The 24,317-nt window shown below is 47.4% G+C and overlaps 1 protein-coding gene across 3 annotated transcripts; it reads left to right on the top strand.

Moving 5' to 3' along the window:
* Positions 1 to 449: 449 nt before the first annotated feature.
* On the top strand, positions 450 to 24,147 carry STMN4 (stathmin 4). Of its 3 annotated transcripts, XM_005210294.5 has the most exons (8): positions 450 to 558; positions 15,864 to 15,942; positions 17,293 to 17,388; positions 18,070 to 18,150; positions 18,656 to 18,864; positions 19,779 to 19,970; positions 20,665 to 20,718; positions 23,556 to 24,140. In XM_005210294.5, the coding sequence occupies exons 2-7, from the start codon at positions 15,930 to 15,932 to the stop codon at positions 20,683 to 20,685; spliced, it is 612 nt and encodes a 203-aa protein (XP_005210351.1). In that variant the 5' UTR covers positions 450 to 558; positions 15,864 to 15,929; the 3' UTR covers positions 20,686 to 20,718; positions 23,556 to 24,140.
* Positions 24,148 to 24,317: the final 170 nt, after the last annotated feature.

The following is a 24,317-nucleotide window of genomic DNA, read 5'->3' as shown; positions in this document are numbered from 1 at the left end:
CTGACTCACTGTTCAAACCCACCAGCCCTTCTGAAAGAGCCGGAAACAGGCACGAAGCCCTCCAGGGAGCTATTTTTAGGGTTCATCTGTTCTTTTTGATTTCTCCTCTAGATTCTATATTCTCCCACCCCCAGATCAGAAAAAGCTAAAGATTCTGGAAACCAGTCATCAGTCCCTCTGTCCAGGTGCTCTTCCTTTGCTGGGCAGCTCAGTTTGCAAGCTGGGCCCTCATCCCCACCTTCCCATACCACTCCTTCTCTTTCTTCTTCCCCAACCTCACCCTCTGGTTCCCCAGCTCCAGAGGCAGTGCAGAAGGCAAGCTATTTGTCTGACATCATCTTCTACTCCCTGGTCTGCTAAGAGTTACTCACTCAGGCAATCCCTGTTCAGCCAGAGGAGACTGTCCAATTGCCAAGCAACCCACTGTTGGCCAATCACAGAGCTCAGAGGTGATGTCATGGTGAGAGCTGAGCAGCGGTGCTGATGTGGAGAGAAGCCCAGGGTACCACTAATTGAGGGAGTGAAGAAGGCAGCAGCTCGCTTCTAACTGGACTGCAGGTAAGTAGAAATGGAATGCAAATTATTTGAAGCTTTACATACAAAAGAAAAGAAAAACAGCAGCTGTAGAGAGGAGAAGCGAGGAGTCTGGTATCTATTGTGTTGCCTTTTGGTTTCATTCAATTCAACTTTGCCAAATCCTGGGGGCAATGGGGTGAGGCAAAAAGGATGGTGCCTGGCAAAGGGGCAAGGGTGGGCTCTAGGAGTCTCTTCTATTCTGGACCTCAGGGGACAGAGGATGGGTGGGAATTGCCAGAGCTTCTTACAGATCAGCCATCCACAATGAGTTCTTTCTGCATAAAAATGTTTTGTTGCTGAGGGAGAAGGGTTTTATTCAGAGTCTGGCTTTCCCTGGATCATCTCTGGCCCCCCAGAGCCCTTACGAACTGAAAGCAGACCTGTGGTTTACATTTCCTTTCTCAGCCACAGTTATTCTGTCTCCCTTGCCCATTGGCAGCCTCCTTTGCTTTCTCCTCAGTCTGTACTGTGTTGCTTTTTTCTCTTGGTTCTAATAATACAATGAGCTCACCATTTCTTTCGCCCCGCCCCGCCCCTGAGGTCAACCTGGTCCTACCTAGGCAGGGACAGATGGCTGTGAGGCTGCAATCTGTGGGAACCCACACCTGCCACACCCTGTTCTCTGCCTGTAGCCTCAACCAGGGCGCGACACCTCCCCAGCCCCAGTGCTCAGCCCACTGCCTTCACCAGGAGTTTAGGCATTGTCCCCACCTCATCCTCGGGGACACAGGGTTTTGACAGCCAGCGGCCAGCTGTGTCCCTGAGTGGCATGCTGCCTTTGTTTTATTCCTCTTGGAAGGTATGGTCAGTTGTGGAGGAGTCTCATTGTCCTGAAAAGGTCAGGACCCCCTAGGGCAGCACAGAAATATACCAATAGCACCTGTCCAAATGCCTGGAGAAGGGACCCCAGAGGCTAGAACAGTGGTGGTGGGGGAGAGGCAGCCAGCAGTGACCTGTGGGGTGGGTGGGAGGTTGAGGGTGGATGTGGGGGAATCTAGTCTCCACCAAGGCTGAGGCTCCCTCAAGGGGGCGGAAGCCTCTCCTACAGTCAGGAGTCAGGGTGCCAGCGGGGGATGAGATCATCCTTCAGACTAGGGGATAATCCTAGTGCTGGAGCTAGCAGAGAGGACAGGTCTAATCGACAGTTCCACCGCAGGGAGGTGGAGTCGCCCGGAGACCCTGCCCCACCCTTCAGGGCCAGCCAGACCTGCGGTGCCTCGGCTCTCCCACGCCCCTACCTTGCCGCTGGGAAGACCTGTCATTTTCCCTGAAGCCCACTTCTCATCCATAGTGCTGGAGCACCTGTCAGCAAGTCCCAGCCCATCTGGGATCCCTGGCTCCACCCAGGCTGCTCTGGGAACAGGTTTGAAATGGGCAAGAATCCTTAACTGCTGAAGGTTCTGCCACAGAGCAAAGGAGAGAATGAGTCCCCCATCACTGGAGGCATCCAAGCCAAAGTCGGATGACCACCCAGCAGGGTAGCTATAGAGGAGATTTCTGCATTGTCTTGGAGATTGATCTGGATCAGTGTTTTTCAAACTGCAGACTGAGACCTGTTTGTGGATTTTGAAATCAATTTTGTGGGTTGTGACTTGTTATTTTCTTTTTTCAGATAAAATGGGATAAAATAGAGTAGGAAAAAAGTAAAAATTCATCCCATACAGTAGTGTTTTCCTATACCATTTTTAGTTGCATATTCTCAGTTATGTTAAATATAAATATATTATTATGTTTATAAATAATTTAACAAAATTCATAAGCAGATATGAATATATTTATGTTTATATTTCAGTTATATATATGTGTATGTATATACATATACATAGATATATACATATGTGTGTGTATATATATGTAAATACATATATATGTCAGTATCGTGGCATATATATATATTGGATCATGATATAAAATGTGGTTCTTTATTGTGGATTCCAGTAAGAAAAAGGATTGAGAAAAACTGGCCTAAATAACCTCTTACCACTTTTTCTAACTATAAGACTGTAAACCTTTGGATAACTCTTACTAGACTACGAAGTTCATTTAAAATTTTAAAAAATTCTTGATTGTGGTAAAATACACATAATGTGAAATTTACCATTTTAGCCATTTTTAAGTGTTCAGCCAGTGATATGAAATACTTTCACATTGTTGTGTAACCATCGCCACCATCTCCAGAACTTTTTTCATTTTCCCAAACTGAAACTGTCCTCACTAAACAGTAACTCCCCATTCTTTCCACCCCACCCCTGGCAGCTCCCCTTGTACTTTCATTATTGCGACTCTGAGTACTTTAGGTCCCCCATCAAAGTGGAATCCTACAGTAGTTATCTTTTTATGACTGGTTCATTTCACTTAGCAGAGTGTCTTCAAGGTTCATCGCTATTGTGGACTGTGAGCTTCCTACAAGAAGAACTGTTTTATTCATTAGTGCCCCAGGTACAAAATAAGTGCCCAAACTCCAAGTGTTGCTTTAAGTGGAAAACTATATCTCTTTAGGGAGAGACGATTCTAAATGACCCATCAAAGACAGAGAAGTCTGGTGTAACATGGTCCCCTCTGAGCAGACTATGGAACAGATACTATGCTGATGGGTAGTGGGAGTGTCTTTTATTTCTGGCTTCATATCTAGATTTCACTGTGGCTCAATCATAGACATTCTAGGGACAAGTGAGGTTAGCTGTCTTCTCTTGTCCAACTAGGTCGTTTTAACCACACTTTCCCTGTGGGACAGACGTGAGCTGACTGGCAAGATTTAAAATAGAGCAATAAAGACATAAGCTGAGATCCAGTGAGCGAGGTCCTAGAACAGAAAAGAGAGACAATGGCAAAGAAGGAGCATAAGAGAGAGCTAGAGAGAAAGTGCCTACATGAAACCAACCATATAGAATGGGAAAATTCAGATCTTTGGGGTTCTTGGTTTTAAATCATTGAATATTTTTTAAAAAGTCAAGATCAGAAACAAAGAAAGGCTTCATTTTTCCTGAATTCCTAAGATCCTCTCTCCAGATCCCCTTGCTATTTTTATATTATTTCCCACTTACCTGGAAACTATAGTTTGGAGATACAGAGATACAGAATTCCCAGAGATTTTGAAATCCTGAGTAGGTGGACATTTTGGAGGGTGGGGTGGGAGGAGAAGAGAAATTTGGAGGAAAATTCTAAAACATGCCGTGTGTGATGGCCTGTAGGGAACCAGACTCTCTCCCTTCCCATCTCACCTCCCCTCTTTTTTGGCTTGGGAAATAAACATGCATCATATATAACTTAATTTACTTTTAAAATTAGAATTTGCTGTATTTAGAGATGTGGTAGTCTTGGGAAAAGGTTACTTTTTGTCCTTTTCTTTGAGGGAAGAGTGAGAACCAAAAAAAAAAAAAATGTTCCTTGACATTTTAAAAAGCATTTTTGAGATTTGTACATTTTCAGTCCCACGAGGAAGACAAGGATACACACAAATAAAGGTATTGGGTTGGCTAAAAAGTTTGTGCGGATTTTTCCATCACATCTGGCTAAAAATCCGAATAAACGTTTTGGCCAACACAATACACCATGCCTGCATCCCGATACACAACGATTCTGCTTCCCCAGTAGAACTCACTGGTTTTTTCTATCATTGCAGACTGATCATTGTGTGTCCACTCTTTTAGGGTCCTGCTTTTAGCGGTGGGTGGTGGGCAGAAGCCAGACTGAACAGATCAGAAGGGGTAGGAATCTGGGGGTGGTGGCCTAATTTATGACAGGGCACAGGTGACCTGAGAGCTCAGAGAACAAAGTAGTGAGTGTGAATCCTGAGAAAGGAGCTAAGCGCAGACTCTGTGTTGAAAGACCCAGCGGGGTGGGGGTTGGGCAGAGTGCAGTGTTCCAGTGGGTCATTTGGGTATGGGGGCCCAGAAATCCAGACCGGGTAGAGAGCGTGGTTCAGACTGTGTGTGTGTGAACAGGTGGACCGACTATCTACTGATTGCACAAACCAACTGGGCTGTTGATCCCACAGTAGGACTGTCTGTTTCCTACACCTGCCACCAAACCAGATAGCAAGGACTCAACAAGGATTCCATGAACCCCTCCTGGAAAAGAATTACTCCAGCATAGTCTAGATAATCAGAGTTTTATCACATTAAAGGACTCAAGTACAAAAAAGATGGGGTATTGATAATGACCACCAAGAAAGAAAACACTAGAATTTAGAGTCATTGCCTAGTTATAATCAACATGCTCATAAAGGTGAATGCAAATGTTAAACATCTGGAGGCCAGGGAATATATATATATATATATATATATATATATATATACACATCATCGTATTTCTCCTTAGTACCTCGCCTTGTGCTTATAGTAAATATTTCTCCAAAAGTATTTGTTGAATGAATAATGTAAGAAAGAAATCAATAATGATACTCTAGAACTGAAAATCCAAGTCACTATGACGAAAGTCAGGTTTGTAGGGAAAGGAAGTAAAAGTGTGCTAAAGCTCTTATCTCCTAAAGAAAATCATTAGATACTATTCTATTCGTCTAATGAAATTACATGCATTCCTCATTTTATTGCGCTTCACAGATATTGCAGTTTTTACAGACTGAAGGTTTGTGGCGATCCTATGTTGTCAGATGATGGATAACCATCATTTTTTAACAATAAAGTATCTTTTAGACAAAATGCTACTGCACATTTAGTAGACTCTAGTATAGATAAACATACCTTTTATACCTACCAGGAAACCAAAAAATTCATCTGACTTGTTTTATTGCAACATTTGCTTTATTGTGGTGGTCTTCAGTTGATCCTGCTATGTCTCCAAGGTCTGCCTGTGGACATAAATGATTTTAACTTCAAGATAAAATCAAGATGTAAAACTTACAAAGCATCGGAGAAGAATGAAAGAACAGAGAAACAGGAGTAATATTGCAAAAGAGAAGAGTCTCCCTCTCATGTAGCTAGACGTGGGGCCAGAAACCAGGCTCTGCGTAGTCTTGGGAACAACACTGGACCTCTTGGGTCCTCTGTCTTCTTTTTGAACACAGATGTGAACCAGACACACTGTAAGATCTCCATGGCTCCTCCCATTTATGGGCACAGAACTTGACCCCTGGAAGTGTTCACAAATCTATTGCTTGTTCTCTGCTGACAGTGAAAATGATTTAATTGATTGACTTGGTAGGTCATGTGTGTTCATTTTAACAGGGACTTTCTGAAGCAATGCCTAACGCAAAAGAGGGCTCAGTGCTGAGACTAAGGTACTTGTGGTTGGGAGGGAGAGTTGGGACAGGCAAGCTTTTGTGTGCCCTTCAAACACATGCCCCAGGCAATCATTCATCTTCCTTATGTTAACACTTGGCCTCGAGTCTCAGGAAGTACCATGGAACTGTGATGTTGGGCTGACCAAAAGTTCATTCAGCACTATCCATAACATCTTATGGGAAAATCTGAATGAACCTTTTGGCCAACCCAATATAAGAAGACTTTGATAAATCCCATTTTTATGGGATCCCATAAATCCCATCTTTGTGATTTTCAACTTATATGACTTTAGGCAAATCAAGTCACCTTCCTGAATTGATCATCTGTAAAGTGGGTTTAATAGAATAGAATAGAATTTAATTCTCTCTAAATTCTATTGGGTAGAATTAATAAAAGTGATGATAATGATGTAAAAATAATAGACATAAATAGAAAACTAGAAGGAAATACCAACAGCAAAGAGTAGCAAAATGCCAGAGATTTGTTTCCTTTTCTCTGTCACACAGATGATCTGAAATGTATTAATATGTTTGTAATTAAAACATTATCAGTAAAAGGAATATATATATATACACATACACACACATATGAAAGTGCCTGGCAAGCTGTAGAGCACTATGAAACATTCCTGTTGTGACTAGGAGTAAGATCACAGGGATTTGCTCTATGTGCTGATGCTTCCAAAGGCTTTGACCCCAGGATGTGACACAGAGCTGGGTCCCAGGTCCTTGTTCTCCATCCAGCAGCCCTTCACCGAAGCCCATGCCCCTGACTTGTGTGTGTGTGTGTTTCTAAGCTTAAAAAAATTTTTTTATTGGATTATAGTTGCTTTACAATGTTTTGTTAGTTTCTGCTGTATAGCAAACTGAGTCAGCTATACGTGTATACATATATCCCCTCTTTTTTGGATTTCCTTCCCATTCAGGTCACCATAGAACATTGGGTAGAGTTCCCTAAGTATACAGCAGGTTCTCATTAGTTATCTATTTTATACATAGTACCGTGAGTGTATATGTGTCAGTTCCTCCATGTGCCTGATTCATACTTCTAGTATGTTGATTCTCCTGTATCTATTGAATGGAAAATAAAACTAGCCCCCAAAGCACCATCACAGTGGATTATTTGGGGCTTTCTGTTTTCCAGACTTCATTTTGCTCCTCTGGCTTGCCAACAACAAGGAGGGGCCCCTCAGCCTTAGGCCATCAGAGCTCTGCATTTGCCAGCAGGTGATGTCTCCTTGTTTCCTAGAAGCACTGTTTCTAGGAAATGAAGCTGCATTTCTCAGCCTGCTAGGGACAGTCTGGAGGTTATTCTTGGCCAGGGCTCCCACCATTTCTTCCCCTTGGAGCCTCAGAAGCAGACCCAAGCAGGTGCTGATGAGACACTCGTCAGTTCCCCAAATCACTTAAATCACAGGTTGCACATACACGGGCAGGCAGGGCCCACTGAACCACACCAAGGACTTGAGCATCCAGGGATTTTGGTATCCACAGGTATCCTGGAACAGATTCCCCCATCGATCCGGAGGAATGACTATATTCTGCTTTGTCTAGTGTCTCTCTGCAAGTCTCAACCCACCGTTCTTGGCCCATACCCTAATACCTATTCTTTCTTCCTTTATAACATGGTCCTTATTATTGCCAGAGATTTGCCCAAGGCTAGCAGAAACTTCTGAGACTCTAAATTCACACCCAGGGGACCCATTCATTTTTTTCCTTATTGAAAACCCTTGTGGTTATTTTGGGACCTGGCTGAGGGCTTGGCATGGAATTAAATATTCAACAAATATTGTGGAAAGAATGAAAACCACAATCATGAAAAAATAATTTATCTCTTCTTTTAAAGAAAACCCAAATGAGACACATGACTGCCAATCAGAGCCTTTGGATCAACATGAAATAACCAGGTTTACTGTACGGACATGATATGATTCCATGACATTTAGGCAGCTTGTGCAGTGTATTTCAGGTTAATGTTATAATTTCAACAGGACTTTAAAAAATACTGGTAATTGGCACAAATCAAAAGAGCCAGCTTCCTCTACTGCTTGTGGGTAAAGGAACTGGGTCAGAACTCAGAGCTTCTACAACATGATTCTATGAGTTCTTTTACTGTCTCTGAACACTCTTTCCAGGGACCACTCTATTCAAACCATTTGGATGCACATTAGCTTTTTTTCCTCTGGAAAATAGTCTACAGGGGATTTGACACATCCTGATGGCATTTTCTGGGCAGAGCTTGCAGTGACAAATAAAATGCTTGTTCACTCGGATCATATGGATGGTCAGAGATGCCTCCGGAGGTCAGGCATGCATCCAGTAAATGGCCATATGGCATCTGAGAGCTGGATGCTCTTCTGTATTGGCTCTTGGCTATTGATTGCTTTATAGAAAGCCTGAGGGCACGAGTCACAATTTCTGGTCTTGTAAAAAATGTCCTTCAGCATCCCTATCACCATCAGTGGCTCTGGTGGAACCCCCACGTCTCCCCCCGCCCACCCCGCCACCTTGTGGGATGTTCCTGTTGTGTGGGAGGAGAGAGGGAAAAGCACTGACTCTGGAATTCAGAGGTTTGGTTCCATCTCTGCCACCAACTCAGTGTGGCGTCTAGAAACCCAGTCCCCAGGGAGGAACACACTGGCGTTATGGAAGGGACAGTCGTTGGTTGTGTGGGATTGTTGTGTGCCATGAAGGACGTTTAGGCTACCTGGTACCACAGGGATGCCTGTAGCACCTCCAGTCAAACAGTCCTCCAAAAGTCACATGTATTTCCCAGGAGTGAGGTTGCCCCTAGTTGAGAATCCCTTAGTTAGTGATGGCCAGTTCTTCCTTCCCTGACATTTTCATGGTCTTGGGGGAACTGGAGGCTCTGATCTCTTCATTTTCATTTTTTCCTCCCACCAAGAGATCCCTCCTCTGTCAATAGCCTTGATTCTAGATCTTCATGGTCAGCTGCCCTACCCCCAACCAAGATTTCCTCCTTCTGTGTCTTCTGATGACCTAGACCTCAGCTCGGTGGGATTACCGCTAACTGATTAATTTTATCAATTGTGCTAATGGTTCAATCCATCAACAAAAATGTGTAAATGCTTGCTTTTCCATACACAGACTCTTAGATGCTGGAGCTGGACTAAGAGTAGGGAGCAGTTTGCAAAGGGGAAAACAGTGTCGCATGGGATGCAAACAGTCCAGGGTTTAGCTCATTTAGGCAGGCCCTCATCCCTTTGGGCCTCACCTCAGCTCCTAGTCTTCTTCTCCCAGCAGTATAATCTAAAGAGAGAGATGGGTTTTAGACTGAAAAGTCCAGCCTTGCCCCTTACTACCAGTAGGACTTAGTGTACTTAACCTGACTCTGTTGAGCTCCAATTTCCTCATTATAAAAGGACCTCAGAAAATAAAACTGAGATAATGCCTATGATTTTTCTGGTACCAAGGAGGTGCCCAAGAAGTGGTAGTTATTATTATTGCAATGATCCTCAGCATCACCATTTTTCCTCTTTTTTGTTTGTATTCAAAAGATGCCAGTGGCTTCCTACTGAATAGAAGATAAAGTACCTTTCCCTGGTCTGGAGGTCTGATCTTCCTATTCCTATTCTAGCAACTGGTCCCAATGCATCCTTCATGCAGCCCAGTGGGTCTTCTCTGTTTCACCGGTAAACCCAGTTCACACACCCAGCACACAGGCAAGTTCTAGAGCCACTGCAAGACTAGAAGCCGGCAGAAGCCACACTGCATCATAACCCCATCACCCTCTCACCTTTGCCACCTGAAGCATGAGTCCTCTCGCCACTGGCTGAGCTTGATTGTACCTGACAGCAGAGGGGTTGGGCTGCCCAGGGAGGCCCTGCCTCTCCAAAAACCAGTCTGCACCCATCAGAAATGTGTGGGAGTGAGCACCAGGGGATGGGACAGGGGAGGCAGGGGCGATTGGGAGGCTGTGGTCCTGAACTCTGGCTCTGGTTCTGTGGTTATCAGCTGAGTGATTGAGACATGTTCCCATTCTGTTGCGGCAGGCCCCTTTGAGCTTCTATTGCTAGATATGGTCAGTTTCCTAGTCTTCCTTAGGGGTAACCAAGGAAGGTTAGGGGCAACCCAAGGCCTGGAATTGGCCTCTGCCTTAATAGAAAACATGCAAGGACACTCTGGGAGGGCCAGAGCTGTGCCTCAGCAAGGGTTTTTGCCAGATGATGTTCTGATATCTGGTGTCTTGGATAGAATCTCCCACTGATGGGCCTGACTTCTTAGCTTTACCCCCTACTCTGGCCTCTATGGTCTTTTAAACTTCACCTGCCTCCCTAAATTCCTAGCATTCTGTCCTCCCTGACCTTGGCAATAACACCCCTTATTGCCCCTCTCTGGTAGTCCCTGGTTAGGCCTGGTGGCCCCACTCCATTGCAGGTATTCTGCTGTGACTTGACAACCCAACCCACACTGTCAAGCCATTTGACAGATTCCACAGCACTGAGACAAGCTTGCAGGGCCCAGGTCTCTAAACTAATGCTGGTCTGTGGGCCTTTGGGTTCATGGGATGCACCCAGGAGAACGGCCTGGGCTGTTGGTGTTCAAGATGGGAGAACAGAGGACTGAGAGCTGCTTCGAAGGGCCTGAAGGTCAGGGGTTAGCATAACTAGATCTTTCTAGCTGTGAGTGTCCAATCTGGGTGTCACCCACAAGAAACTTGGACTACTCAGGCAGCAAGGCTGAGTGCTGAGGAGGGGGTGGGACCGGCCCACCACCCACATTGATGCCACAGGTTAGTTAGGGATGCAGTCAGGCTCCCTGCTGTGGCCACCACTACCCAGGGACTCAGGACCACTTTGCATTGTTGGCCCTTGCAGAAGAATCTTCCCTCCCACCTCTCCCGCCTTCCGCCGCCACCCCCCACCCCCCGGCCCCGTTATATCCTTTCTTAGAACATTCTTTTGAGTCTTAAGTGCCATAGAAGTGACGTGACTATTGGCATGAAGATTTATGAGGTTACTATGTACCTCAGGTACACATACACAGGTCATCTTTTTTTTTTGGTTGAGCTCCAGGACATTTGGGATCTTAGTTCCCCAAGCAGGGATCAAACCCATGATGCCTCCATTGGGAACCCAGAGTCTTAACCACTGGATCACCAGGAAGTCCCAGAGATTATCCTGAGAACCAAATCAGACCATGTGAAAATACTGGTAGCTGAGATACAATGAACGAGTGAATCATGGATTTGAATGAATCCTGGCCCTGTTGCTTATCAAGTATATTAGATTGCTTGGGCTACTGTAAGAAATGATCACAAACTTAGCGGCTGAACACAACAAAAATTCATCCTCGTGCAGTTCTGGCGTCCAGAAGTTCAGAAATGAAGATGTCAACAGGGTCTTACCCCGCCCAGAGACTTGGAGGAGGGTTCCCCCTGCCTCTTCCAGTTTCCAGTGCTCCAGGCCTTGCTTGGCTTGTGGCAGCATCACTCCAGCCTGTCTCCACCTTTCCAAGGTCTTCTCTCTGTGCATCTCTCCATGCATGTTTCTTATAAGGGCACTTGTACCACCTGGACAGACAGAATGATCTCATCTTGAGATCCAACTTACTTAAACGTGCAAAGAAGTCACATCCCCAAACTGCAAGGGTTAGGATGTGGACAGGTTTAGTTCGAGGACACCACTCAACACACTACACTGAGTGACCTTGGTAATGCCATTTAGCCTCTCTGAGCTGCAATTCACACCTCTTTAAGACAGGGGTAGTAAGTCCTACATCACAAGGTTATGATGAAAATTAAAGTGAAAGCACTTGTCACATAGTAGATGCTCTATAAATACACATGGTTAATGATGCAGATTTCAACCCTGTGAAACTGAGAGCTCGCAACTGCAAATCTCATGGGCATGAATACCTCTGCTCATCTTTTTAAAAAATTTCTTTTGTTTATTCACACTGCATGGCCTGTGGGGTCTTAGTTCCCTTACCAGGGATCGAATGAACCCTTGCCCCCTGCATTGAAAGCACAGAATCTTAACCACTAGACTACTGGGGAAATTCCCTCTGCCCATCTCTAGGAGGTCTCCTCTTCCCTGCCCTGTCTTCTTTCTCTGCCTATCTGACCTGTACTTGATTCCTCCTGCAATTAAAACTCCTCACATAGTATCTTTCATTGATGTATACAGAGTGCCTAGTACATAGTCTTCATTAAATCATATCCTGAGGTTAGACTGCCTTTCCCTGAGTCCCCAGGACCATGGAGGAAACAGTAGTTAGCATTCAGTCCTTCCACTGGCTATAAGAGATGAGCTTTTAAGTCAGAAGATTTGAACCAGCGCTACACCAACTAGCTGTGTATCCTTAGCTAAGAATCTTAACATCTCTGAGCCCCAAGTTCTTCACCTAAAAGCGAAGCTGACAATGCCTGTCTTATCAGCCCAGCCAGCCTCCTGCAAAGATCGACTGGGATAATGTAGGCAACCAGGACTGTAATTAGTCACATGCTCCATGAGTGTAGGGTCTTAATTATCATTTTCAGCTCAAGCCAAGGGACATAGTCCCTGACTCTAGGTAGCCATGCTCACAGAAAAAGCCCAGCTTGGTATCCTTCCTCAGGGTGTTGTACTTACTCTGCCTCCTCTTTCCTATTTGGACCCCCACTTTTAAAAACAAGTATCTATTTATTTTTCTATTGAATTTTTTGTTTTGGCCTCACCCTGTGGCATGCAGGATCTTAACCAGAGATGGAACCTGCCTGCCCTGCCCCCTGCAGTGGAAGCTCAGAGTCTTAACCAGTGGACCGCTCTCACTTCTGATCCATTACCCAGGTTGAGGTCTGAGCCTGTGCCCTCTCCTGGAAAGGTCTCCCTCCCTCTGCCAGTCGCCCCATCAAGCAGCCTGGTCATGAGTGGGAGATGGTGTGGAATGGAGCTCATGACCAGGGGGGTCGTTTCCGGGCACTCTGCCCGCATCTCTGCTCGGGGACTCACTGGTGCTGCCAGGATCAACTTGACTCCAAGGACAGAGGCCCATTGTATTGTGTTGGGAGGGGCCCTGGCAGGGACCTCTGGCTCCAAAGCACAAGGAGAACACAGAGGCCCTGAGGGGAATAGAGCCCTTCAAGTCTTTTGACCTGGTTTCAAATCTCTGCACTTTCGCTTTCTAGCTGAGTGACCCTGAGCAAGTCACACAAACCCTCTGAGCCTCCATTTCCTTGTGTGCAGATGGGAATGACAGTCCTTACCTGTAGGTGTGTGATACCTGGTAGTGAGCTTGATGTAAAAGGCTGAGGAAAGGAAACTAATATTTATGAAATTCTCCCTTTTGCTGGATGCTTTTCTCATTTCATTTGGACAACTCTGTGCAGAATTAAGATGGGGAGAACAAGGTTAGATGTGTGATGTGACTAGTGATTGCTACAAGAGAGGTGAAGCCTGTGTCTGACCCCACACTGGTCCAGCCTTAAAGCCTTGGTGGAGCCTCTTGTTCCCATACACTCCCCTGCCCATCTCCAGTCAGTACTCCTTCTGATCACAGAAGGAAAACACCCCAGTAAGCAAGGAAAGGGGTTCTAAGTTGGTTCAGAGTCCCTTTCCTTCCTGGGGTGGCAGACAGTGAGCTCATGTCACCTTCTGCTGGCACAGTGACCACTGAGGATGACTGGGTTTGTCAGGGTTCTCCAGAGAGACAGACCAGTAGGCTACATATAGAAAGAGATGTATCATGAAGGACTGACTCATGAAGTTATGGAGGCTGAAAAGTCTCGCTATCAGCAGTCTGCAAGTTGGAGGCCTGGGAAGGCCAGTGGTATAATCCTGTGTGGGTGAGTGCTTAGTCGCTTCAGTCATTTCTGACTCTTTGTGACTCCACGGACTATAGCCCACCAGGCTACTCTGTCCATGGGATTCTTCAGGCAAGAATACTGGAGTGGACTGGTGTGCCCTCCTCCAGGGATCCCCAACCCAGGGATCAAACCCACATCTCTTATGTCTCCTGCATTGGCAGGTGGGTTCTTTACCACTAGTGCCATAGGGGAAACCCTGAGTAATCCTAGTCCAAGTCTAAAGGCCAAAGAACCAGGAGCTCCCATGCCTGAGGGCAGGAGAAGATGGATGTCCTAACTCAAGCAAAGAAAATCCTCCCTTTCTCCACTGTTGTGTTCTACTCTGGCCCTCAACAAATTGGGTGATGCCCACTCAAACTGGGGACGGCCACCTTGTTTGCTCAGTCTCTCGACTCAAACGCTCACCTCTTCCACAGACACCCTCACAGACACACCCAAGGAGACACACCCAAGGATGTTGTTTACCAGCCATCTGGCCATCTCTCTTAGCCCAGTCAAGCTGACACAAGGATGAACCATCACAGTAACCAAGAATCGAGTGGTGCCCATGATGGTGGCTCACTGCTGGTTGTTCCTCACTCCATCAGATAGAAGGTTGCCTCCTATCTGTCCTCCAGACACGCTCCAGTCTGTTTCCTTCCTGCCTCTTATTTCACCTCCTTCTTCACACTTTCTGGTCCAGCATCAATCAGCTTGGGACCCTCATAGCTTTCTCACCCTGACTCTCTCTTTTACTAAAAAAAAATATGTATTCATTTGTTTGGCTATGCTGGATACCAGCTGCGGCATGCAGGATCTTCATGTGGGATCTAATTCCCTAACCAGAGATAGAACCCAGGCCCTCTGCACTGGGATTGCAGAAGTCTTAACCACTGGGCCACCAGGAAGTCTCCCTCACCCTGACTCTGGCATGTGCTGTTCCCCCAGAAGAACATCCTGCTTAATTTTGACTCATCATTTAAGACTCAGTACTGGTACTGCTAACACCAGGGGTCCTTTCTGGCTCCCCAGACCTCATGCAGAGTCTAAAGCCCCATCTCTGTAGTCCTGCAGTAATCCCCAATGCTGATTTCCATCTCTGCATGAATCACATGATGATCACATTAATATTCAATATTTGTCTCTTTTCATAGTCTAGGATTGACTTAAAGGGGGTCAAGCAGTGTTTAGGACAGTGGTTCTGGAGATGAGCAAAAGAGAGAGGGCAACTGAAGAGGTATTTTGTTGGATTTTTCTTTACATTTTCTAAAAGAAATTTATTTCATTTTATTATGACATTGTAGAATAACTATACTCTAACTATTCTTTTTTAAAAACTGGAGTATATTTGCTTTACAATGTTGTGTTGATTTCTGCTGTGCAACAAAGTGGATCAACTATATGTATACGTATATCCCCTACCTCTTGGACCTCCCCACCATGCCCACCCCCATCCCACCCCTCTAAGTCATCACAGAGCACCAGGCTGAGCTCCCTGCATTATACAGTAGGTTCCCACTATCTATCTGTTTTACACGTGGTTAGTGTATATATGTCAATTCTAATCTCCCAGTTCATCCCACCCTACCTCTCCCCACCTGTGTCCAAATGTCCATTCCCTACATACATGTCCGTTCCCTCCATCTGCATCTCTATTTCTGCCCTTCATTAGATTCATCTGTACCAGATGAATCTTTCTGACTTACTTCACTCTGTATGACCGGCTCTAGGTCCATCAGTGTCTTTACAAATGACCCAGTTTCATTCGTTTTTACAGTTGATATTCCATTGTACACACGTACCACACTGAAGAGGTATTTGACATCCTCTGTCCACTGTCATATGGTCTGGACAGGAAGGTCCAGGGTGAGTGGACCTTCACAGAGTTATTTTGTGAATACGTCCCAGGTGATTCTGACTTAGGGTTGGTCTCTCACCTCAACCTTTGCCTTGGACCAGGTGACTGAGCCGCACAAGGAAACAGATGAACATCTACTGATACATTCAGTTTGGGGAAACCCGTGTTTGAGGCTTGAGGGGTCTTGAGATTGGGAAGTCAATGATGAAACTCTTATTGTGCTTGGAAACTGAACTTGACTTGGGTGATGTGGAAGAGGTGGCTTGGTGTTTGGGGAAGGGAAATTCAGCCTGGAGGTGGGGGACAGATGATCCTGAAATTTCCTCCCTGGTTGTATAAAGACCTTCCTCATGCGAATAACCTGTCAACTAAAATGCTCTTAATTTTTGGATTTGTGACAGTGTCCTGAGCTGACATCAGACTTACCTTGACTTTCACTAGGACTCAGCTCTCATATTCCAGAAAACATGACCCTTGCTGGTAAGTACAAAAACCCATTTATGTTATGGGCGCCACAACACAGGGTATTTCTGTACACATGTGTTTGTACTTACATGTGCACAGAGAAGATAAAAGGCTGACAGGAAATGCACCTAAGGGTTAAAGAGATTATCTCTAGGTGGGAGGTGGGATCATAGCTGAGCTTTTCTTCCTTGTACTCATCTGAGTGTGTTTTTTGTTTTCTACAATGGCTATGTAATATTTTTGCAATTAATCCTGCTTTCAATTTGTAAAAGGAAATGAGGGGTGAGTTGCAGCAGTGGGGGTGGGGAAGGGACTGACAGGAGCACACACCAGGGCCTGGAGGAGTTGGGTTGGACTGGACTCAACATATGAGCTCCATGGACTTCCCTGGTGGTCCAGTGGTTAGGACTCCATGCTTCCACTTCTGAGGGCCCGGGTTTGAGCCCTTGTTGGGGAACTAAGATCCTCTAAGCCGAGTGGTGTGGGGAAAAAAAAATCAGCTCTAAACGTGACATCCTGGTTTCCAAACCCTCTCCAGACACAGAGTGACCAGATAGGGGTGGGGGTATGTGTCCAGCCTTCACGGAGGGACACCAGCCCTTTTGGCTTTGACCACTGCATTGGGATGATCAGGGAAGGCTCACAGCCTAACCTTGTCACCCAGGGAAGGACACAATCACAGGAATGGTGGCGGCCTTCTTTGCCCTCACAGAAGTACTGCCAAGTACCTTGAGAATGGAGTGTGTGTTGCCTCTATCCTAGAGTGAAAGGAATGGAATATCCTGGGCACGTGGGGGGAAATAGAGAGAGGTCCAGGGTGCATGCTGGGGTGAGGGCACTGGTGCTTGGGGTCCATGTTGTTGCTGTTTAGTCGCTCAGTCATGTCTGACTCTTTACGACCCCCAGGGACTGTAGCCCACCAGGGTCCTCTGTCCGTGGGATTTCCCAGGCAAGAATACTGAAGCAGGTTGCCATTTTCTTCTCCAGGGGATTTTCCCTGACCCAGGGGTCAAACCTGCATCTCCTGCAAGTCTCCCGCATTCTTTATCACTGAGACCTGGGAAGCCATTGGGGTCCATACCTGAGGGCATTTTTTGCGTTCAGTATCACAAAGGGAGATGATGCACTGGAGAGAGGATAGGGTCCTCTGGGAGCTCTGGCAGGCTCAGGTTCTCATAGGTGGGCAGAAGTGGGTCCAAATCATACATAGGGGTTCTAAAGAGAGCTGCTCAGGGCAGAAAGGGCTGTGTCACCGTGCAAGGGTCTGGGTGGTTTGGGTGCCTCTGTGGAGCCTGGTGACACCCGGGGTCTGGTTTCTGAGTCTAGGAAGGGGGTCGCCCTCTTCACCTGTCCGTGTTTCCACAGCCTACAAGGAGAAGATGAAGGAGCTCCCGCTGGTGTCCTTGTTCTGCTCCTGCTTCCTGGCCGACCCCCTGAATAAGTCATCCTATAAATATGAAGGTACATGAGGGCCACCGCTGGGGGACTAAGGACCGAGGCTTCCTGTAGCTTGTCTCCAGGAGCCCAGTATACCCACCCTTGTTTCCCGAGATTCTGCCCTACGTCACATTTTATTTCACAGAGCCAGTAAAGTCACTGCAGCTGATTCTGGGGGGTCTACATGCAACACGATGGTGGGAGTGGGGCTGCAACCCGGGGGACCAGACAGCAGCTGAGGGTCTGAGTCAGACCCTCTCAGAGTGCCCTTGATCTCAGCTTTTGTTCACTTGTGTGACAAACAAATGTGGTGGAAGATGCAGAGGCCAAGTAGACAGAGAGTCTGCCCTCAGGGACACCTAGCCTAGAAGAGGGACAGTCATGTGTCAATCACCAGACACCCTGGCCCATTGTCTCTTTAGTGAAGGGTCAAGAATGCTCTGAGCGAGTCCAGAGGTGGGAAGGGACTTCTGTGCTTTGGCCACCCAAGGAGTTTCTGGGATGGCCGTGTTGCCCGAGCCCTGTGACAGGTCCCAGGATACAGACAAGGAACATTGATTGGCCATGTCCTGATTGAGGGGGGTTGGTGGCTGGGGAAGCCAGGTCACCTCTTAATTTCCTGGGGCTTAAAAGGACGGTACGGGTTTGGTCTGGAAATGAGAGATGGGAATGCTCGGGTCACCTGAGATTGTTTTTTCTGTTTAGGCTGGTGTGGGAGACAGTGTAGGAGAAAAGATGAGAGCCAGCGGAGAGACAGTGCTGACTGGAGAGAAAGAAGAGAGCAGGGTAGGAGGGGGCGGGGGGAGAGGTCTGCAGGCCGAGCGTCAGATCTGTAGTGGAGTGAGGAGTGGACGGGTGGTGGGTGGTGAATGTCTCCGTGTGTACCAATTTGAAAGTGAAAGTGTTAGTTGTGTTCAACTCTTTGAGACCCCACAGCTGTAGTCCATCAGGCTCCTCTGTCCATGGAATTTCCCAGGCAAGCCAGTTTGAGCAAGAGCCCAGCTAAAGGGGGACCCTTGTGGCAGAAGCAAAACAAAGGCAGTTGCTACAGCCATGATTAGAAATCCCCTGTCCTGGGGCTCCTGCTCTTAGAGCCAGAGACTCTCCAGTGGCTGCCCACTCCAGATGCATCAGAACCCAGCAAGCTTGGGTGCTATGTTCAGGACAGACCCAGAACCCTGGCCTTTGGTCAGCCTTGGGGACCCTGGCCCTCCCTCATATGTGTGCATGCTATAGGGGGCCCATATGGTCTTCAAGGAGGGGTGAGCAGCCCCTTTTCTGTTCTCTGCAGCAGACACAGTGGACCTGAACTGGTGTGTCATTTCCGACATGGAAGTCATTGAGCTGAATAAATGCACTTCTGGTCAGTCCTTTGAAGTCATCCTGAAGCCACCCTCCTTTGATGGGGTGCCTGAGTTCAATGCCTCCCTCCCCAGACGGCGAGACCCATCACTGGAAGAAATCCAGAAGAAACTGGAAGCAGCTGAGGAGCGGAGGAAGGTAAGTGGCTCTCCTTTTCTTCCCCGGTAGGGCGTGATGGGGAGGAAGTTGAAGAAGACAGGTTCTGAGCTGAAGTCGGGTCACCACCAACTTGTAGATATGAAGGCAGCACCTCCAGATACCAGGAAGGGAATGAGACACTATGGAGAGAAACAAAGACATAAAAACCCCAGGTGTTTAGGAGCTTGCTTAGGGGAAGAAGATGCTATATTACATGCCTCCAAGGGGTGACCTTATAGTGACCTGGGCCAACACTAAGGATTTAAGGAAAGGCTGGACAATTAAGGAAAGGGGTCCTTAACTGGGAGAGGGGGAAGAAGGTCATGGCATGGTATATTGGGTTGGTCAAAAAGCTTGTTTGGGTTTTTGGTTAGTGCTTACGACAAGCCCAAAAGAATTTTTTGGCCAACCTGATACTTTCACCCGTTGGTGTGCCTTCCTTACTTTCTATGGATTCTTATGGTTCAACTCCGATGCTGTTTCTGTGTAAGCTTTCCTTCATCTTTGAAGCTGAAAATGATGATCACCCTTGAATTCCTATAGCACTTCATTTCTGCCTCAAGGCATACGTCACATGCTAGCCTGGGTTAGAGTTATTTATATATGATTTGTCTCTACTAGACTTTTTTTTTCTTTCCCAAGCTGCTAGAATAGTGTCTGCTACACTGTATCTGATCACTTTTTTGTGAATGAACGAATGGATGGATAGATGGATGAATGATGGCAATGAGAAAAAGAGGACTGAGAGCCCAGTGGGAGAACCCAAGAAGCATCCTTGCTTCCTGCCAACAGGCCAGGGGCCCAGGTTCAGGGAGATGTGCGCTCTGGGTGTGCAGCTCTTAAGTTATGATGGTAAAATCACACCCTGGCTTGCTCACCTGCAAGGGCCTCCTTTTCACTTCATGCTCCCATAGTACCAGGAAGCAGAGCTCCTGAAGCACCTGGCAGAGAAGCGAGAACACGAGCGGGAGGTGATCCAAAAAGCCATCGAGGAAAACAACAACTTCATCAAGATGGCAAAGGAAAAACTGGCCCAGAAGATGGAATCCAATAAGGAGAACCGGGAGGCCCACCTTGCTGCCATGTTGGAACGGCTGCAAGAGAAGGTAAGAGGTCTCGGATTGGAGAGGAGACTCCTAGGACTTGCTCTTCCTTCCACGGCAAGTACGATGGACATGCCTATCATTTCAGGGAGCAAGTAGCAAGGCAGGAGTGGCCACATTTCTCTTAGGTTAGATCCTTAGAGAGTTCCAAGGGATTACTTGGGAGGTGGCAGGCAAGAACTATAAACTGAGCCAAGAACCATGAACCAATGAACCAAAAACCATGAACTCCTTGGGGGGATGAATTGCCCAGCTACACAATTGAAATTTCTCATTGTCTGAGGGAGATTAGACCACTTATCTTCCAGAGAAGCCTGCTGAATGCTTTTGTACATTCCTGGCTTCATTCTTAAATGCCCTGATTTGATTTAATGAAAGATGCTGACTTGAGCTCTTGGCTTGAGGCCAAGGGCATGACCAGCTGAGCTGCCCACTGAGCAGGAAACACGATCCTCTCCAAACCTCTTGATGTGGGCTGAGTGGGTCACCGGTGTCTCCAATATTCTGCCTTTTGTCAATAAACCTAACGATGTCACCCGAATATGAGAAACGTGAGAGACTGGGGTTGGTCCCGCGTGTCAGCAGAAGCACAGCCCATTCTGCTGAGAACACGCTGGCCTCGTTTCCTGAGTCCCAAGGCTGCCCCAGTTTCTCCTGCGGCTCCTGGGAGAGCTCCAGCTCTGTGTTTTATTTCCAGGCGCCGCCTGCCGCGCGGTGACTCCCGGGACCCGATCGGTGGCCTCATCCCATGGTGAGCAGCGTGGTCTCCGCTCCTTCCTGCCCATCCACCTAGAGTCTCAGGCCCTTGGCACAACTACTAGAAAGATCTGGTTTCTTCACAGGGGATCTGGATGTTGTGTAGGCCCTGCAGCTGGCCAGCATGTGGCAACCCCCATCCACTCTCTTTCTCCATCCTTTGGGGGGCAACGAGCCCTCCATAAGTATCAGATGGGAGGGAAGTGTTCTGGGTCTGATTTCAGGCTTCCTCAGTTATTGAGAAATGGGTAGGAACAAACTCTTGCAGGAAAAAGAAATCAGAGACTGGGACAGGATGTGGCCTGGGCATTCAGGCTAAACCTGAGACAAATACTGAGGATAAAGCCATGATATGCGATTTGAAAGACTGCAAAACACTTTTATTTCATCATACCCCTATCCTCACAATGCGATGAGCAGGATGGGCATTATCCTTATTTTACCAGTAAGAATCCATGTCAGAGGAAGGTCCAGTGACTTGCCCAGCGTCACATAGCCACTAAGCAATGGAGCTGGGAACAGAACTGAGTTCTTTGACTATGAGTCTAGGTGGCTCTTTCTATGCTTGTTTCAGGAAGACCAGACCACAAGCATCCTGCCAGCTTTTTGTCAGACAGGGAGCCACTTGGAGGCCAAGGAAAGGGAGTCCAGAAACTAGGGATCCATCCAGTAAGCAGATATAGGGAATAGAGAGAGGTTCTGAGCTAGAGAGGCTGGGAAAGTCCAAGGTCTGGAGGAAGAGCTATGGGGGTGAGATAAGCCTCAAATGAGCACGATGTTAGAGCAGACGTGTGGGTGGGCCTCACTCCTCTGGGTTCCCGACCCCTCTTCACCTTTGCCCCTCGATGAAGACAGGAGGTAGGATGAGATAGGTGTGTGGTGTCTGCTCTGCTAGGCACCTATAACAATGCCTCTGCATCAGTACTTGCGTGAGTCACCAAGCGTCAGCACCAGACTTACCTGGTGTAAAGTTGAAAACTATAGGTACTTGGACCCTAACCCCAGACCCACCAATCCTGGCTCTCTAGGGATGGTGCCTGAGGACCTCAGTGGTTTTTTTTCATATTAAATTTTTTTTTATTAGAGTATAATTGCTTTACAATGTTGTATTAATTTCTGCTGTATAGCAAAATGAGTCCGCTATATGAACACATACAACCTGTCCCTCTTGAGTCTTCCTCCCACCACCCCCCCATCTCACTCCTCTGGGTCATCACAGGGCACTGAGCTGAGCTCCCTGTGTCATACAGCAGCTTCTCACTAGCTATTTTACACATGGTGGTGCACATATATCAGTGCTACTCTCCCAGTTCATCCCGCCCTCCACTCCACCCTCCCCTGTGTCCATGTAGGGCCTCAGTTTAATAAGCTTCTAAGATCATGCTGACATGTGGCAAGGTTGAGAACCACTGCCCTAGATGTACCATTCCCCATGCTTTCTTCAGGGCCATGGAAAGTTTTAGGGTCTCTCCAGGGACAGATCTGTAGTCTAAGGTACCTCCTGGGACCTTGGGCTGCCTCAGTGGGTCTTCCCCAGGCTGATTCATACCTGGATGTGAATGGATAGAAGGCTCTGGCAGAGACACACTTTACTGAGCATCTATTATGTGCATGGTGCTAGATGAGGAACTGGAGATACTAATACAAAGAGGAAAAGGCATGCTCCCTGCCCACAAGGAGGACCCAGATGTCTTCATCATGATCAGGGATGGAAAGTAGACCATGAAAAGCCCTAGAGGTGAACCCCAAAATTACAGAATTCTAGAGGTAAAAGAGCCTCCTTTCCATTTGTTGTTTAGTGGCTAAGTCACATCTGATTCTTTGTGACCCCACAGACAGTAGCCTGCCAGGCTCCTCTGTCCGTAGAATTTTCCAGGCAAGAATATTGGTAGCCGTTTCTTCCTCCAGGGGATCTTCCCAACCCAGGGATTGAAACCAGGTCTCCTGTATTGCAGGTGGATTCTTTACCACTGAGCCACAGTGATGTCTGTGGCCCTCCCTGAGCCTGATCAGTGAAGTGAGTTGGTCAAGGTCACACAGCTGATGGGCCTTTGAAGTCAGAGCCCATTGTTTGGTTTGATGATGCTCAGAAACAAAGGGAGCTTCCCTGGTGGTTCAGACAGTAAAGAACCTGCCTGCAATGCAGGAGACCAGGGTTCAGTCCCTGGGTTGGGAAGGTCCCCTGGAGAAGAGAATGGCAACCTACTCCAGTATTCCTGCCTGAGAATTCATGGACAGAGGAGCCTGGCAGGGAAACAAAGAGTTGGACACCACTGAGTGACCAACAGTCACTTTCAAGAAACAAAAGAAGATTCTCTATCACACTTTGTGGAACTGGACATTTTCCAAAATCCTTTATTTGATTTATGCTTTACAAGCCCTTGTCTTTCATCCAGGGGCTTAAAACAACCTTCACTAAAGAGGTGGACCAGAAACACAAGGGCAGTCCAGTTGCCTGTGTGTAGGGGCCACCTGCGGTGAGTTCTCCTGAGCTACTCCTGGCATCAGGTCAAGCAGTGTAATCAGCCCCAAGATGGCCAGGTGAGGGTGGCAGAGGCTGATGGTCCCTGCCAGGTGGGTCCCCCAGGGAAGTTGTTCCCAGGTAACAAGCATCCTGGGGCCAGAGGCACCAGCAAGCTCCCTCACCTGTCTCCTGCCAGGCTCACCTGCCTCCTCTGGTCCCTTCTCAAGATGCCTTTGCAGACCCTGCGAGTCTCTTCCTGTGGTGGCCAGTGGTGACCACACTGTTTGCTTCGGCCCTCCAGCCCCTCGGTCTCCCTTTATCCCGGGGTAGTCGGTGTGACCCGATCTTTTCTCTCCCTTCCCTCCCAGGACAAGCACGCGGAGGAGGTGCGGAAAAACAAGGAGCTGAAGGAAGAGGCCTCGAGGTAAAGCCCAGAGGCAAAGAAGTTTCCAGAACGGCCAGACAGCTCCAGCAGCTCCGCAGTTCCGGAGGCAGCCTGGCCCATCGCTGGCTGCTCTCCCAGCACTGGGGTTTGGGGGGAGGGGGGTGGCCAGGGGCGTTTCCTCTGCTTTTGGTGTTTGTACATGTAAAGAATTGACCAGTGAAGCCATCCTATTTGTTTCAGGGGAACAATGATGGGGTGGGAGAGGGGAGTGAAGGAGAGAGGTGGGGAAAGAGAGATGGAGAAGGACTCGTGGACATTGTAATCCAGCCCAGGTCAAATTCTAGGCTTTTCTTCACAGTGAGCATCCGGGCACCGCCTTGAAGGAAGTTAACAACAGGCGGTAGAATTCCCAGCAAAGGGCAGAGTCCTGGGTGGAAGGAGGGCTGCAGGGCGTGGCCGGAGACGCCAGCAGCGAGTGGGGGGCCCTGTGACGGGGGGATGAGGTGTGAATGTGTGTGCGTGTGTTAACCATTATCTTTTGATCATCATGACCAACAATGAAACATTTCCTCCAAGTCTCCAGTTCTTTATTTCCTGAATTTGTCCTTTGTGTAATTTATAGAATGTTCTTGAATTTGGTTTCCCCCCATCAGGGGCCAGATGCCCCCTTATTTGTTATTTTGACCATCAGGGCATCTGAGGTGCTGGGTGAGGATAGTTGAGACATGCCATTCTTTGGCATTGT

Source organism: Bos taurus, chromosome 8 (genome assembly GCF_002263795.3).
Source record: "Bos taurus isolate L1 Dominette 01449 registration number 42190680 breed Hereford chromosome 8, ARS-UCD2.0, whole genome shotgun sequence".
Classification (NCBI taxonomy): domain Eukaryota; kingdom Metazoa; phylum Chordata; class Mammalia; order Artiodactyla; family Bovidae; genus Bos; species Bos taurus.
Note: the sequence above shows the minus strand (reverse complement) of the source record. Positions and strands in the feature narration are given on the sequence as shown.

Coding starts and splice junctions, on each gene's coding strand:
- STMN4 (XM_005210293.5), top strand. Junction 17,389..18,069: donor GTCATCCTATAAATATGAAG/GTACATGAGGGC, acceptor TTTTCTGTTTAG/GCTGGTGTGGGAGACAGTGT. Junction 18,865..19,778: donor CAGCTGAGGAGCGGAGGAAG/GTAAGTGGCTCT, acceptor ATGCTCCCATAG/TACCAGGAAGCAGAGCTCCT.